General features: G+C 46.5%; 1 protein-coding gene across 1 annotated transcript in view; it reads left to right on the top strand.

The window, feature by feature from the left end:
* LOC146666968 (uncharacterized) overlaps positions 1–16,938 on the top strand; it is a 67,312-nt gene that overhangs the window by 49,204 nt on the left and 1,170 nt on the right. Inside the window, exons 7-9 of the mRNA XM_085411461.1 lie at positions 2,354–2,440; positions 12,229–12,301; positions 15,914–16,009. Coding sequence (XP_085267587.1) covers positions 2,354–2,440; positions 12,229–12,301; positions 15,914–16,009 — 256 coding nt within the window. The remainder of the gene's footprint in view (positions 1–2,353; positions 2,441–12,228; positions 12,302–15,913; positions 16,010–16,938) is intronic.

The raw sequence follows: 16,938 nt of genomic DNA, 5'->3' as shown, positions 1-16,938 counted from the left end.
ACATATTTGTTAACTTTAAGAGTAAAGAGAGAAACTGTCTGTGTTTCTTAATTGCAAATGACACCAAATTGTATTCAAACTGAGCCACACTTATGGAGCTCCACAGTTCTGTTCCTGGTGTTTTGTTGACATCTCTTGATGTTCCCATGTCACAGAAACAGGCTCTGTGTTTTGCCTTATATGCATCCACAGCTGTGCCACCAGTTTACTCACATGGACTCTACTAATTCCTCCTATTTGCTCTCCCTAAAAAGTCCCTTCATAAACTCCAACTTCTTCAAAACTCTGCAGCTCGGGTCATAACTTGCACTCCGTCAAGAGCTCATATTACCCCAGTTCTTCAGCAGCTTCACTGGTTGTCCGTAGAAACCAGGATAAACTTTAAAATCTTACTTCTTACATACAAGTGTGTCCATAAATCTGCTCCTCCATATTTGTGTGACCTGCTCCATATCACCACTGTTTCCCGCCCTCTCAGATCATCATCTTACCGTTCCATCCTCACACTTCATCACTGTGGGGAGCAGAGCTTTCAGTCGCTCTGCTCCTCGGCTCTCGAACTCTCTTCCTCCTGCACTAACAAATATTGACTCCCTCTCTGTACTTAAGACACAGCTCAAAACACATCTGTTTAAACTGGCTTATTCGCTTTAATGCTGATTTTATCTGTTGTCACGCTCTGTTTTGTAATTTTAACTTATTTGATGTATTTTATGACTACTGTTCCTTTTATTAATTGTGTTCTTTGTAAGGTGACCTTGGGTTTCTGAAAGGCGGTTAGACGTTATGTAGCAGAAAATGGACCCAACAGCGATTTTACTAGAAAATTCCAACTACAATGTACAAGCAGCACTTGGTGACAGTGGGAAGGAAGAACTGCTTTTTAGCAGGAAGAGAGCCAGGATCAGGAAGGGGGAGGTGGAAATAGAAGAGCTTGCTCAAACTGAAAATCATCAGACTTTCACAGTGTGTGTGTGTGCGTGTGTGTGTGTGCGTGCGTGTGTGTGTGCGTGCGTGCGTGCGTGCGCGTGCGTGTGCGTGCGTGCGTGCGTGCGTGCGTGCGTGCGTGTGTGTGTGTGTGTGTGTGTGCATGTTTAGATAGTTTTGTGAGGACAGAAAATTGTCATGCCACAATACTTGTGGGGACAAACTAGGGATGGGTATCGAAAACCCGGTTCTTGTTGAGAACCGGTTCCCACTGTTTCAGTTCCTTGGAATTGTTTGCCATTTTTGCAAACGATTCCCTTATCGATTCCAGTCGCCCCGAATAACGTCCCCACGTTGCGGAGCGTCATTTACCTGGCAGGAAACACGGCGCCTAACACTCAAAAGTTTGGTTACACTTTACGAGAACGGATGACAACAGGGCAACTTGCAATACTTGCAAAGTAGAGATTTCATTTAAGGGAGGAAACACTACGAATATGCAAAAGCATTTGCTCACAAACACGCGATGACCTTACATGAATGTCGTGTTTTTAATTCGCTCCGGACTCGTGAATCTCAACCCAGCAGCAGCGGTAACGTTTGCACGTCCTCTCCCGTTAATGCGGCAGGTAAATAATCAACTAACAGCATATTATGTTAGCGCAATCTGCCTTATTACAAACCTGCCATTACTGTGCATTTAGTGACCATGATGAGACAGAGTCTGGCTCAGATGCTGCCAGTTCTTGCTGCAGTCTGCCGGTAGCGTCTCCTTTCAGGCAGGATAGACGAACGTCACCGAGCAGTGACTCAGTTTGTGGTCAAAGGCTTGCACCCGTTTGCCACAGCAGATGATTTTCAGTAAGTGAATGTGTTTAATTGTAGGCAGGGACATTACTGGATATTCTTGTGTAATTGCTACAGAATAATTTATGTTATACTTTGTTATTGCTACAGAAGAATATTTATTTTATTATTTTACATTTACAATTTTTTTTCCTGGGGACCCTGTGACACCCCATTGAAGAGCCGTAGGCTGGATCTCTTGAGATCTCACTGTTGGGTTTGTAAGGCCATGTTACTCCTAAATGTCTGTCTTGTCCAAAGAGAAGATATAAAACAAAGTCCTAAGCTAATCAACCTTAGTGTTCTCCTTTTTTTTAAAAGAATCGAATCGTTAAACAGAATCGAAACTGGAATCGGAATCATGAAAATCTTATCAGTACCCATCCCTAGGACAAACAGTCATTATGGGGACAAAGTGCTGTCCCCATGAGTTTGAAGACTTTTCTGAGACTCAAAATGTGGTTTTAGTGTCAGGGTTACAATTAGGATATGGTTAGGTTTAGGGTACGGGTTAGGGAAAGCATTATGTCAATGTAATGTCCCCACAAAGATAGTAAACCAGACGTGTGTGTGTTTTCAGACGGCGCTTCACTGGGCAGCCAGGCACGGCCGTGAGGATGCCGTGGACATGATGCTTCACTCTGGAGCCGACGTCAACGTCAGATCAGTGAGTGTGTGTTTGGTGTGTGTGCAGCGCTCAGGACTGATGTTGTTTATAAACTGCACATTGAAGATTAATCTAAGAAACTATCAGGGCTGAACTGAAGCGCACGTGTACAGGAGAATCAGTGTCAGTCTGCCAATAATACATCAGCCTAAACCGCCAAAATAAAGGCCTCTGCTTCTCTCACATATCAGCGCCTCACTGCAGCTGTACTGCTCTCTCTCCTTCCTGCCAAGCCTGCAGGGGCTTTATGACTATCCAGTCAAATCTCTCGCGCTCTCCCTTAACCTCCAGTTCAGTGGACGCCCCATGAGGCCTTTCCCCTCCAATTACTGCATCGTGTGTGAAGTTCAGAGCGTTAACCTGCTGACGAGTGGCAAACAGGCTGGTGTTTTTCAGCCGTCACCCTCCTCCTGCTTCTGCTGCAGCTCACCGAGGAAAGCTCGCTCTTTAATTTGGTTTAATTTAAGCCCTAAGGTCAGTTTTTACAGCAGTTTTTAAGAGTTTAATTCATCTCAAAACACCAGTCGCAGATTTGAAAAGTGATTCCTCAATAAGAAAACAAATCAGCACAGAGACGTAGATAATGATAACCTCCTGATACCTGAGCTGCGTTCAGCTATAAAACAGGAAGTCCTTACTTCATTGTAAAGTGTTATCGCCTAAATGTAATCTGCACTCGCTGACAGCCTGTGGGAATCACTCAACTCAGTTTTAACCGTCACCTTGACGTGCTTTATATTGCAAGGTAAAGACCCGACAATAATACAGAAAACCACCAATCACATGACCCCCTGCGAGCAAGCACTTGGTGACAGCGGGAAGGAAAAACTCCCTTTAACAGGAAGAAACCGCAGGAAGAATCAGATTTGGGGAGGTGTGGCCTCTCCCTCCGCCAAGGCTGAGCCCAGCCACCCTCCACAGGAAGCTCATCACTGTGGTGGTCACAGGCGAGGGTGGGAAGGACGATCCAGCTGAGGACCAGAAGGGCGGTTGGGGGGTGGAGAGGCTTAGCTGCAGACTGTCCCACTGTGAGCTGGAGATCACCACCTGATGAAGCAAAGAGCCTCCACCCCTTCACTGACTCTGCCGGGCCTGACATCTAGGTGATGGAGCAGAGACGTGACCCAGAGCAGTCTGGGTGGACCACCACGGAGACCCCGCCACCGAGGAGTGGTTTAAGTAACCCTGTGACCTCACCGGGCTCCCTCTGCAGAGGGCGTGTTCACTCGCTTCCTGCAGGTTTTACTGGACCTGCATGGACGGGATGGATATCACACCATGGCACTAAACATCCTCATGTGAAGCTGGAAAACTTTAGAATAAGTCCCAAAGCTGAACTGAAAAATACTCGATTACTTTGAGGGCAGTTGAAGAGCAGAGTCCTCCAAACCACAGGAGCCAATCACAATCCTCCGAATCAGAAGAGTTAAAGCCGTCATTTAACTAGACGAGTTATAAACTCCACGGCCACAGACGGAGCAACGAGAGGGAGAATAACCCATATTTGTGTCAGCAGATTGTTCCCACTTCATTCCCTCGTAAATGCTTGCGGCGCGTGTTTGTTTCTTTTCTTTCACAGTCAATAAAAGAGAGCGTGCGCAGAGTGATTTTTAGTGATTCAAAAGTGATTCAAGAGGGCCAATGTTGAGATTACTTAATGGCTTCCCAGACAGCCGTGGGTCCAGAGAATTCAATTTAGCATCTGCCTGTGTGAGCGTTAATCTGCTGCCTCCGCCCGCCGCTGCCGATCATGTGCACACAGGAGATAATGTTTCAGCCTCAGCAGCACAAAGCGGAGCAGACACGTCACTTATTGGCTCCATAATTACATAATTAACTTTTGTCTCTGATCGTTAAGGAGGTAATGGCTCTGATAAAAAGGCCCTCAGCTCGAGCGGCCAGCAAATCAAAAATCAATAATCCATAGCACGGCATCGCGAGCCGAGGAGCGCTCGCGCTTCAGGTAACGATCTGGAGGCTTCGGCGCTTCGCTGATGGATGTTCCTGCAGCCGCGTAAACGCTCGCCTCGGTGCTGCTCCGAGAGGAGGAAACAAGGCCGATTTAAACTGTGCGCTGAAATACAATTATTATTCATTTCATGAATTAAATGAAAATAAATAAAACCGCTTTTATTCATTCAAACAGATTTCTTGTGAGGACACCTGCGTGCTTCTGTCATGCCGTAAAATCACGGCTGGATGAGAGCGGGTGGTTAATTAACTGTGGAGGAAACAGCAAAGCCCCAAATGTCAGGAAGATTTTTGTGAATACGAAAAAAAAGCTGTTTCCCTGTTAAATATGTTGAATTTTCATATTAGACGTAAATGTGGGACAAAGTAGCCAGGTCACCAGGGGTGGCTCTACAGGGGGGCAGCTGGGGGGCAGGTGCCTTATAGCTGCAGGGGATTTTCACTTGCTTCCTGCCGAGGTATGTGCCCCCCTTCTGGTCACACAAACAAGAGCACAGAGCAGCTAACAGTGCTTATTCACAGATAATAAGAATAAGAATGACTTTATTTATCCCGAGGGAAATTCTTTTGTAGGGATGGGTACCGGTGTCGGTTCTGACATAAACGGTAGTAACCAGACCGAAAAGCAGCGCACATTTCGGTGCTTTATTTCGGTGCTTTTTTTTCCTGAGCTGTGATACACTTCTAGCCAATCATTTTACGTTTGCGAGGATAGTAGGCGGGTCCAGGTACGTACGTTCTTTTAGAGCAGAGCTACAGATTAAAAATGCCCAAGGCGAAGCGGTCAAAGTCTGGCTGTACTTCACAGCAAAAGATGCAAACTCAGCAGCAACAAGTGCTTTAAGCTGATACTGTGATACTGTCAAAGGAGGTAACACCTCGAATCTGATGAAACACCTGGCGACGCATAGCGTTTTTTTTAAAAGCCGAGAAATGCGCCGTATTTGATAGCTCGCTGCGAGACCTCACACCGAGCACATCTACTGCGGGTGTGGTGCCTGTTATCGACCCGGAGTTAGCAACATCCCCCAAAAACACGAAGAGGAGAGTCCTGGCCCGTAGCCCTGCCAGTGTAGCAGAAATGATGAGGATGATGATGCAGCAGCAGCCGTTCTTCTCTGCGTGAGTAGCTTAATGTTGTTCGTGTGTAATTTACGTTGAGTAGGCTAACCACGTTATTACATTAATGCATGTAAGGTGAACTAGCAAACATCATCATAGCTACATGCGGCTGTCTTCTTGTTTGATGGCAGATACTCCCTTCACCCTGGCCAAAAAGGCTAAAATGACCAAAGAAAAAGTGGAAAACAGCTGAACATGAGAGGTTTTTGGACAAAGTTTGTGTTTTTTCCATTGTTTAAGCACTGCTTCCAGCCAAGAGTGATACCATATATGCCCCATAGCTGCAGAAAAGGCTAACATTGTTATCTTTTTACAAAAAACAGCTGAGCATGAGAGGTTTTAGGACCAATTTTGTGTTCTCCATTCTTTAAGCACCGTTTGAGCACCGGCACCGTTTCAAAAGTACCGATTTGGCACCGGTATCGGATAAAACCTAAACGATACCCATCCCTATTCTTTTGTCATGTACATGCTCAGAGCAGCAGGAGAGACAGAGGAACAGATGAATAAGATATACAATATATACAATAAGAATAGTAGTGTACAGTAATATGCAGTAGGATAGTGCAAGACATAGTATCAAATAACTCTAACGAAGTAATATATATAACTCTATCCTGGAGAATAAATAACTGAACTATCAGTGCAGGCGATTCTAGAAAGTGACAGTAATGTGCAATAGAATAAAGGGAGTAGCAGAGTATGATGGGGGATGAAACAAGGTACTGTTGCACGGTCTGAGAGGGAACAGAATAACATTGGTAAGTCTCAGGAAAATCACCTACAGAGTGAGGAAGAGATAAACAGTCTTATTGGATTTACTGTGGCAGTCAGTTCTGCATTTCGGGGCGATGAGTCTTTTGCTGCGTTTGCTCCGATGGTCCATCATGGGGGTGTGCATGGGGTGACAGGGGTTGTCCATGATGGAAAGATAACCAAGAAACGTCATCAAAGCTTTTTTTTTACTTCCAAAGAAACCTTTGAGCCATCGATCTTTGAGTCCGTTAGCTCCACACTCATTTCTCCTGGTCAGATTGTCCCCGCAGCTTTAACGATTGTTGGTGTTTGAGCCCACGATCGGTCACTTCCGCTCCAGGACGTGTTCCACTCGACCTTCTTGTTCATGATACCGTTGATTTTCACTAACCTGCCCACGCCTCCAAACCATGCTGGGATCTCTGCTGTGGATGCAGCTGCCACAAAGATCTTTGTGCTCCCTGGAAACTCGGAGGTGTTCCTGGATGTTTGCAGGCCTCAGTAATGACCTCCCAGCAGCTGAAGAACACTCGTCTTTCTGTTCAGGAATCCAAGTACATGAGCTGTAATTTGGCATCTTAGTGAAATAATAATATAATAATCAGCTTCACATTTTGTCACTAAAAATATGATTAAAGGCCTTTCCTTACTGCTGTTGTATTTATTGGAGATGATGTAGAGACACCAGTAATGTGATATTATTACAGGGCAGCTGTAGTATAAATGCGTTGTTCGACTGGGCTGCCCCTCGGCAGGCTTCCTAAAGTGGCCAAGCAGAGGATGGTGGACTTCTATGAATCACCTGGATCTTAAAAGCTGCTCTACTGCAGTTCACGAAAAAAACATGGCGCTGTGGTGAGCTCGGGGAAAAGCACGTTTTAGATCTCACCCTGTATCAACACACCTGAATCAAATGATTAGTTCATTATCAGGCTTCTGGAGAACTTCAAGACATGTTGAGGTCATTTAGCCGTTTAAATCAGCTGTGATGGATCAAGGACACATCTAAATCCTGCAGGACACCAGCCCTCGAGGCCTGGAGTTCTCCACCTGTGGTGAAGAGGCTGACGTTGTTCACGTGTAAAAAAGTGTTTGTGAGGTCTAAACATCTTCCTCCTCCTCAGTGATATCATTGCCCTGTTTCTCTGTTTTTCTTTCCCGCCTCTTCACCCCACTCTCGGCTCATCCTCCTCACCAGCATGTAAGTATGTTTCTGAGATCTCCACAGAGACGAGCGGTCCTACAGATCAGCCGTCTCGCTCTTTAAGTCGATGGAGCTTCAGTCGGAGCGCCCGGAGCGGTACCGTCTTTGATCTCCTGAATTTAACTCTGTGTTTCTCTGACCTCCTCATGCCGCTCGCCGCTCTCTGAAGGGGGTAAGTCGTGTTTTAGTCACCTTTGAGTCCACAGAGCAGCACACCGCACAAAACGCCTTCTGGCATCTCCACCCCGACAGCTCGGCTCACGTTCCCGGCACTCTGATATCATTCTCACTCGAGCGTCTGCAGTGTCCGTTCTCTGCTCCGATGCAGTAACTCTGACAGGAAACACAGCAGCGTGTGGACGCGTGCTTCTTTAATCCCGCTTCCTATGAAACCTGGCAGCAGCTCGCCGTCTGCGCTCTCTCTGTTCATTTCATTTTTGAAGGTGTTCTGAGACTTTGTGTCTCCTTCTGGTTATTTTGAGTCTATCTGAAGTTTTCTGGGGTAAATAAGGAAGTTTTTGTCTGTCTGCTACAGCAAGTGCAGGTCCACCTGCGCAGACAGCTCACGAGACCCGGGTGCTGTCCTTCGGCAGGCTTCCAGATGTCGGTCAATCAGAAGAAAGTAGGCCTTAAAGAGACAGGAGCAAGGCTTGGAGCTTGTTTCAGTCAGAAGAGCTCAGATTTCTTTTGATGGCTTTGTCATAGTTTGGGCGTGTTTGTGTCTTTTATGGCTGTTATGATAAATAACTGTTCACAGAAGTGTGGCACAAACAGGCCAGGTCCACACTGACATTTACTCTGACCTGTTATTATAAATCCTTGTTTGTCATTAGAGCAGAAGAACACAAGGAAACACAAATATTTGAGAAATCTGTCCCAAGCCTGTTTATAAATAAACATGTCAGAGACGTCCAACACACGGACGTCTCTGAGAAATCAAGCAGAACATTAAACCACTAAAACTGCATTTAATGTTCAGGATGCAACCGAATAAAGTGGCTTCATAATAATAATGTATATTATTATGTTCTAGCATTGGGTCTTGTTCCTGCTGGTGGGTTAGGGCATTACCGAAACATCAAACAGGGATTTTTGTGGACTTTTAGGTCGCTGTATCTGATTCAATTATGGGTTCAGACTGATCAATCAGCAGTTGTTTCCATCACCTTATTTACCCCAGAGTCTTCTGAACTCTCACATCTCCATTATTCAAAGACTGCAACACGTCAAAATTCTGTTATCGATGTGCAGACCTGGAATTATATCGATAAGAGCAGACGCCTAAAACTGACTGTAGAAATAACTCAGTTGTGACTGCTTCAGTCGTAGCGGGTCTCTGCGTTTGACATTTCCACCGGTAAACCTGTGTCCATGACAACGCGGAAGAGCGTGGAAACATGCCGAGTGAGCGTCTCCAAACTGGTATCTGTGGACATTACTGTAATCATACTTACTACTGTCTACACATACAACTCTATCAAACACTCCATATTTATAGATTTATAGAAACGAGCTGTAAATGGGCCAATGGGATCCATCCATGCATCATTTGATGAAGCTAAACTTCCACAGCAGTTATTGAATATGTGTAAACTGCAGAGGGTGGAGCAGAAGGCCTGTCGTTGTCTGAGATAAACTGAGCCTCGTGTTAAATTCTGACTTATCAGCAGGTCATTGTAGATAATTGTAGATGAACAATACCACTGATAACAGCCAGTAACTGCTGGATAACAGCTGGAACGGTGGGGGTCGGGTTAGTCACAGTAAGAGCTGCCTGACTGTGGTTAAGCTACAGATATCACCATCAGAGCAGTGTTTCACTGTGATCTGTTCACAGATATAGAATCAGCTCAGAGCAGATGTGTCCGTCTGCTCTCACAGACACTGGTTAGTTAACGGGTTAGCATACGCGCTGAGGTGGTTTAGCAGGTTGCATTTAATGAGAGTGAAACGTAGAGCAGCTCTGGGGTGTTGCTGGCACTTCTTAGATCAGGCTGAGGCCTCACCTTGATGTTCCTTGGCTCTCAGGACCTCCTGCTGAGGTGGCCTTTACCTGCGATATGAAGCTCAAAGTGCACCTGAACACATAAAAGCAGCTCAACCTTTCAGCGAAATGTCAGATGGCGTGTTTCCTGAAAGTGACGCATAAGTGTTTATCTGTTGTTTGTTCAAAGAAGCGCATGATCCAGCAGTCAAACTGAGAGAGCCTCTTCTGATCGTTAGAGGTGATACTGGGAAAGCGTGCGCCTCGCGGCGAGGGCGCTGACAGGACGGCAGGAGTGTGACGACGAGGCGTCTCTGTGTTCTCCAGGCCCGTTTACGGCCCGTTAACTACAGACCCGTCCTTGTAATGAACACCGACTGTCTGCTGTCACAGACCGCACGTTAAATGGCGGCGTGACAGCAAAGAGGGCGTCTGTTTGTCTATGGCACTGACAGCAGCTCCTCCTCTGGGATTCGTTGTGTTAAAGTGTACAAATGATGCTCACGTCCTCTTTACACACTCGCTGCTCAGAGGAAGCAGCGTGGACAAGCATCTGTCAGTGATCAGAGCGCTCAGACTGACACGCTCACAGATTCTTCTTGACTCCAAAGAAACCGAGAACAATAGCTGCTGTTATTGCTGATGGCAGGAAGTGCTCACGCATTGATGTGAGTGCGTAGAAAAGTAACCATGGTAACAGGTAAACAGCTCAAACACAGCCTGAACACAACAAGACAGCGCATCCATCCATCCATCCACCATCCCTCCATCCATCCATCCATCCAACCATCCATCCATCCATCCATCCATCTAGCCATCCAACCATCCATCCATCCATCCATCCATCCATCCATCCATCCACCATCCCTCCATCCATCCATCCACCATCCCTCCATCCATCCATCCATCCATCCAACCATCCATCTAGCCATCCAACCATCCATCCATCCAACCATCCATCCACCATCCATCCATCTAGCCATCCAACCATCCATCCATCCATCCATCCATCCATCCACCATCCCTCCATCCATCCATCCACCATCCATCCAACCATCCATCCATCCATCCATCCATCTAGCCATCCAACCATCCATCCATCCAACCATCCATCCATCCATCCACCATCCCTCCATCCATCCATCCATCCATCCATCCATCCATCCATCCATCCATCCATCCATCCATCCATCTAGCCATCCATCCATCCACCATCCCTCCATCCATCCATCCATCCATCCATCCATCTAGCCATCCATCCCTCCATCCACCATCCCTCCATCCACCATCCCTCCATCCATCCATCCATCCATCCATCCATCCATCCATCCATCCATCCATCCACCTGAACATCCATCCATCCATCCATCCATCCATCCATCCATCCATCTAGCCATCCATCCCTCCATCCACCATCCCTCCATCCACCATCCCTCCATCCATCCATCCAACCATCGATCCATCCATCCATCCATCCATCCATCCATCCATCCATCCATCCATCCACCTGAACATCCATCCATCCATCCATCCATCCATCCATCCATCCATCCATCCACCTGAACATCCATCCATCCATCCATCCATCCATCCATCCATCCATCCATCCATCCACCTGAACATCCATCCATCCATCCATCCATCCATTCAACCATCCGTCCATCCACCTGAACATACATCCATCCATCCATCCATCCATCCATCCATCCATCCATCCATCCATCCATCCATCCACCAATTAGTCTGTCTGGGGGGAGGGGGCTGGGGTTGCATCTTTGGTGGTTGGTGTCTCTGGTTGTTTGTCAGTGGTAGTTTAGAGTAAAAGTGGTAGTTTAAGGTCTTTGTGGTAGTTTAATGTTTGTTTGTGGTAGTTTGGTGTCTTTGTGGTAGTTTAGCCTTTGTTTGTGATAGTTGAGTGGGGTTTTTCTGGGAGTGTGGGGTCTGTGTGGTAGTTTCGAGTCTTTGTGGTAATTTAGTTTTTATTTGTGGCAGTTATGTGTTTATTTGTGGTAGTTTAGTGCTTCTTTGTGGTAGTTTAGGGTCTTTGTGGTCGTTTAGCCTTTGTGGTAGTTCGGTGTGTTTTTTCTGGTAGTTTGGGGTCTATGTGGTAGTTTAGGGTCTTTGTGGTAGTTTAGTATTTGTGGTAGTTCAGGGTCTTTGTGGTAGTTTAGCGTAAATGTGGTAGTTTAGTGTATGTTTGTGGTAGTTTAGCGTAAATGTGGTAGTTTAGTGTATGTTTGTGGTAGTTTAGCGTAAATGTGGTAGTTTAGTGTATGTTTGTGGTAGTTTAGAATAAATGTGGTAGGTTAGTGTTTGTTTCGGGTAATTTAGTGTTTGTTTGTGGTGGTTATGTGTTTGTTTTCGGTAGTTTAGTGCTTCTTTGTGGGAGTTTAGGGTCTATGTGGTCGTTTAGCCTTTGTTTGTGGTAGTTGAGTGGGTTTTTTTTCGGTAGTTTAGGGTCTATGTGGTCGTTTAGCCTTTGTTTGTGGTAGTTGAGTGGGTTTTTTTTCGGTAGTTTGGGGTCTGTGTGGTAGTTTAGAGTAAATGTGGTAGTTTAGTGTTTGTTTGTGGTAGTTTAGAGTAAATGTGGTAGGTTAGTGTTTGTTTCGGGTAGTTTGCTTTGTCAGGTCCTGTCTGTGAAGTCACCGTGTACAATTACACAGTGATATAGCTTCTACGACTGAGCTAACGAGAAGCTGCTTCAGTGTTTGCAGCTGTGAGTGATGAGGTAACAGCTGATAATCTTCACAGGGTTACACAGCTCTTCACCTGGCCTCCATTCACGGACACCAGGACGTCGTTCAGACCCTGATCAACACTCAGAGTGAGTCTGCCTTCACCACCTCTCTTCATCACAGTGTTCAGTATCATTAATGTAATTCATTATTATTTTAATAACTGATGAAGGCCACAGTCGCACTGCACTCTGCAGCCGCCCCATTCTTGTCTCTGATATTTGATGAAGACGAGCTTGATGCTGACGAGGAGACGTTGTTTATCGTTTGGAATATTAAAAAGCAGCATGAAAATTTCACATTTACTAAGACTGATCTCATCTCAGCTTCATTTTCCCTGATCGTTATTGCAGCACCCAGCTCTGCATGCAGACTTTTTAAAATTGTCTGTCGGTTTATGTGCAGATTAAAGTTAAAACAGCAGAAGTTAGAGCAGCGGCTAACAGTCAGACCAAAGATCACAATGACCTGTCCGTAAGCTGCAGCTTCGTGTCCGGACTGTTTTTCCACTGAAGCACGATTCATGTGAGGATTTTTCTTCGTGTGAAGTTTTCAAATTGACATTCACACCACAAATCAAATAGCGAGGGATTGTTCTCCTGCACGCCTCACAGGCTGGCAGAGGTGAAGAAGCACTGATGCAGATCACCTCTGCCAGACAAAAGACCCACCCAGCGCTCAGACTGACAAGTCCAAATGCTCACCTCCACCCTCCTCCTCAGGAAGAGGCGAGGCGGGCAGTTCGCTAATGAGCTAATGAGGCACACCTGCGCTTCAGGCCACCAGGCGCTTCATGATGGACTTGTGACGATCCCTGCAGAGCAGCGGTTTGAACCCCTGTAGCCACAGACTGCCATATGCTGTGAGTCAGAGCACGCAAACGGCCGCCGACATGTACGGTCTGCAGGGTCAGACACGAAGCATGTTTCCATATGGCCACGGAGGAGAACCCGCCAAAATAAAACGCAGCAGGAAATCAGCAGATCTGAGCTGCCAATCAAACGGTTTCAGTTCAAACTGTATTCACGTGAAGCTCCACCTGCTGCAGCTTCTGACCCACGCCGGTGGCTCGGATATAAACGGGTCTCCAGCCTTCTCCCAGATTCCTTAAGGACTTTGTCGTTTCTGTGCCAGGGAAGATGAGACGATGAGTTTGCATGTTTTCGATTTTAGCATGCAGAGTTCACAGACTCCTGAGACGATGCAGAAGCCAAACTGTGCAGGACGTCAGTGAGAGCTCCTGAAAATCACACCAGAAAGCAGCTGGAAACCAGGGAAATTACAGCAGCCGGACTCAGCTGGTGCTCCGAGTGCAGATATGGTTTCAGGAAAAGGCCTCCTCGCTGCCGTGGAGGCGAGCTTTGGTTTCTCCTTCTGAGGCCGGTGGGTGGAGCGACAGTGGGAGTTAAACAGTCTGTAATGACTAGAGTCGGTTACCAGCGGTAACCATTAGCTGCTGCGTTCAGCCTCCAGCCTCCACAAAAGGGATATCACCGTGAGCCGCATGTGTCCTGATTGAACTTCCCCAAGTTTTAAATGTGGCATCAAACAGTAAAGTTCAGCAGGAATATTCATCCCACAGCAAAAAGCCTGCAGGAGAGCGTTGGTGCAAACACGACACACAGGGCATTCATCACCTGATGTTTGGTACCCTGGTGCTGAAGCCTGCCCAGGCTCTGCTTCAGCGACACCAGAGGGGTGAAACATGATGTTAAACATATGAAATGTTCCACTCTGAGCTCTGGGAAGATGTATGTTTTGATCCCTGTTCAAAATCCAATTTTAAAAACACTTCCGACTAAAGAGTCAGGATGGAAACAGAGTGATAGATGTGAGCGACACGAGAAACTTCAACAGGCAACACGTGGCAATCGTGGTTCAAGAGTTGGGAGTTCGCCTTGTAATCCGAAGGTTGCCGGTTCGAGTCCCGGCTCGGACAGTCTCGGTCGTTGTGTCCTTGGGCAAGACACTTCACCCGTTGCCTACTGGTGGTGGTCAGAGGGCCCGGTGGCGCCAGTGTCCGGCAGCCTCGCCTCTGTCAGTGCGCCCCAGGGTGGCTGTGGTTACAATGTAGCTGCCATCACCAGTGTGTGAATGTGTGGATGATTGGAGGTGTAAAGCGCTTTGGGGTCCTTAGGGACTAGAAAAGCGCTATATAAATACAGGCCATTTACCATTTACATGTGAAAGCTTAACACCCGAACACAGCGAGCTGTCAGTTCTCTGTTTAAGGATGACTGACAGCGTGTGTGAATGTGAGAGTGAATGAATAGTGGAATTGTAAAGTGCTTTGGGTGTCTAGAAAAGCGCTATATAAATGCAATCCATTATTGTTATTATTAATCTCCAATGATCACCCACCGCCTTCCCGAGGCCTCCTATCTGTGGAGATCACAGAGATCCAAACTGCTTCCTCCTGGAGACACCTTTCAGAAAAATCATGTTTAAAAATGTTTCACTAAAGACCTTCAGCCAGAGACTTTACTCTTCTCTATCTGTCTATCCATCCATCATCCATCTGTCCATCTATCCATCCATCATCCATCCAAATATCCATCCATCCATCCATCATCCATCTGTCCATCTATCCATCCATCATCCATCCAAATATCCATCCATCCATCCATCCATCCATCATCCATCTGTCCATCTATCCATCCATCATCCATCTGTCCATCCATCCATCATCCATCCAAATATCCATCTGTCCAACCATCATCCATCTGTCCATCTATCCATCCATCATCCATCATCCATCTGTCCATCCATCCATCCATCCAAATATCCATCCATCATCCATCCATCATCCATCCATCCATCCGTCCATCCATCATCCATCTGTCCATCCATCATCCATCTGTCCATCTATCCATCCATCCATCATCCATCCATCTGTCTATCCATCCATCCATCCATCCATCCCTCCATCCATCATCCATCTGTCCATCCACCATCCATCCAAACATCCATCCAACCATCCAACCATCCATCCATCCATCCACCCATCCATCCCTACATCTATCCCTCGCTCCTTCTGTCCATCCGTCCATTTTGTGGATGTAGGGTCCCACAGACTCTGAGCTGTGAGGAAGTCACATTTAAAAGTGAAAAACTTTGTGAGAGAATTGCACATCTCATTTCCTAGTGATCCAGATACTGAAGGAAAAACAAACCTTTATTATCCGCGACGTTCCTGTCAGAGATGCATGTTTCTGTCTTTTAGTTGATGAAACAAATGCTGAATGATGACCCCAGAATAAGCAGTTTTTATCTCCTGCTGGGCAGCGTCAGCACACAGACAGCTTCCTGTCAGTCTGTCACATAAAAGCCAATAATAAACTGAGATGTCTTTCATTAGAGATCAGGCCAAACCGCCGCGCCCCCGAGCTGTAAATATGAAGACAAAGGCTTAAACAGAACATTTCACTTGACAGGAAATGCAGGGATACAGGTTGACATCCTTTCCTGTGTCTGCGTGACTCTCTGAAGTGTCCTCCTGTGAATTTAAACCTGAGTTTAGGATTCACTGATGGAGATGTACCTCTCGATATGTTTCCGGCGTTTCCTTGAACCCTGCAAAGACGACCTCTGAATGTTCACTCCTGTCAGTCTGACTCCATCGACTCAAACAGAATCCATACACAATGCCAATACGATATGATTTTAATCCAGAGGAAACTGTCGTGTTTTGTCTTAATCAGATGCTAAAACCAACATCAGAGATTACCACGGGAAGACGGCCGTTCAGTACTGGAGCGGCAGCGCCGACATCTTCGAGAAACCCGAGTCTCAGTCAGGTCTGTCCAACAATTATTATAAGAATCACTTTTTTTATGTTTTCATTACCAGAACCATGCTGCATGGGCTACGGAAGCCCATCTGTGCCAGTGAAGTTACTCTGTACCAGGCTCTCAAACTCGTGGCTCAGGGGCCGCAAGTGGCCCACATCACCCAAACATGCGGCCCATACACTGACGTGAAGAAATCGAATGCAGTTTGGTTTTTAAAATGACTTTTTGTTATAATTTAAAATTCTTATATTTAATGTCCAAAAAGCTTTAAAGTCATCACAGAGAACAGAAGCTTCTGGATTATTATTATTAACTGTTACTCATTAGTGAAGTTTTCTCTCCTGTTCTCTGTAGTCACCGCGTTTTGTCGTTCTTTTCATTTAAAAAATAAAGATGGAAACTCTATAACGCCAAAGGAAGCAAATCTGTATTTCACAATAAAAGCATGACCTACAGTCTGTGGAGTCAGTAATTATTGTTTCAGTGTCATTAGCAAAGATATTTTCAGACCTTTGCTAATCTGAGAGCGACTGCAGCGGCCGTGCTGGTCGCAGAGGTGGAGGCTGTTTCACGCTCTCCGTGTGGGCGAGTGGCCGGCGTCGGTGCATTTCCCCTCACAGAGAGTTTCTTCTGTGTGCGGAGCCAGTCAAAGCTCGGTGTCTCTGGTTGCAGATGGATCCGTCTGCTGCTCGATCACAGAGATAGTATAACAGGAGGGTTTAGATCTGTGCTTCGGTCAGGTTGGGTGTCAGGCGCCACCTCTCTGGGGACATCTCAGGCCCTCCAAGGTTTGGAGGCCTATCTCCCCCCACCACCACTCCCCCTGCCAGTGGCGGACTCCCTCAGACATCGGTGCGTTGGTGGTTCTTTGTGTCCGGGGATGGGCGTCCAGGTACACACCGGCTCACTCCTTGGCGGCCGCTTGTCGGGGCCTG

The sequence above is a fragment of the Rhamphochromis longiceps genome, linkage group LG7, assembly GCF_057381845.1.
Source record: "Rhamphochromis longiceps isolate RC_006_pf linkage group LG7, R_longiceps_female_GT1.1, whole genome shotgun sequence".
In the NCBI taxonomy this organism is placed as follows: domain Eukaryota; kingdom Metazoa; phylum Chordata; class Actinopteri; order Cichliformes; family Cichlidae; genus Rhamphochromis; species Rhamphochromis longiceps.
Note: the sequence above shows the minus strand (reverse complement) of the source record. Positions and strands in the feature narration are given on the sequence as shown.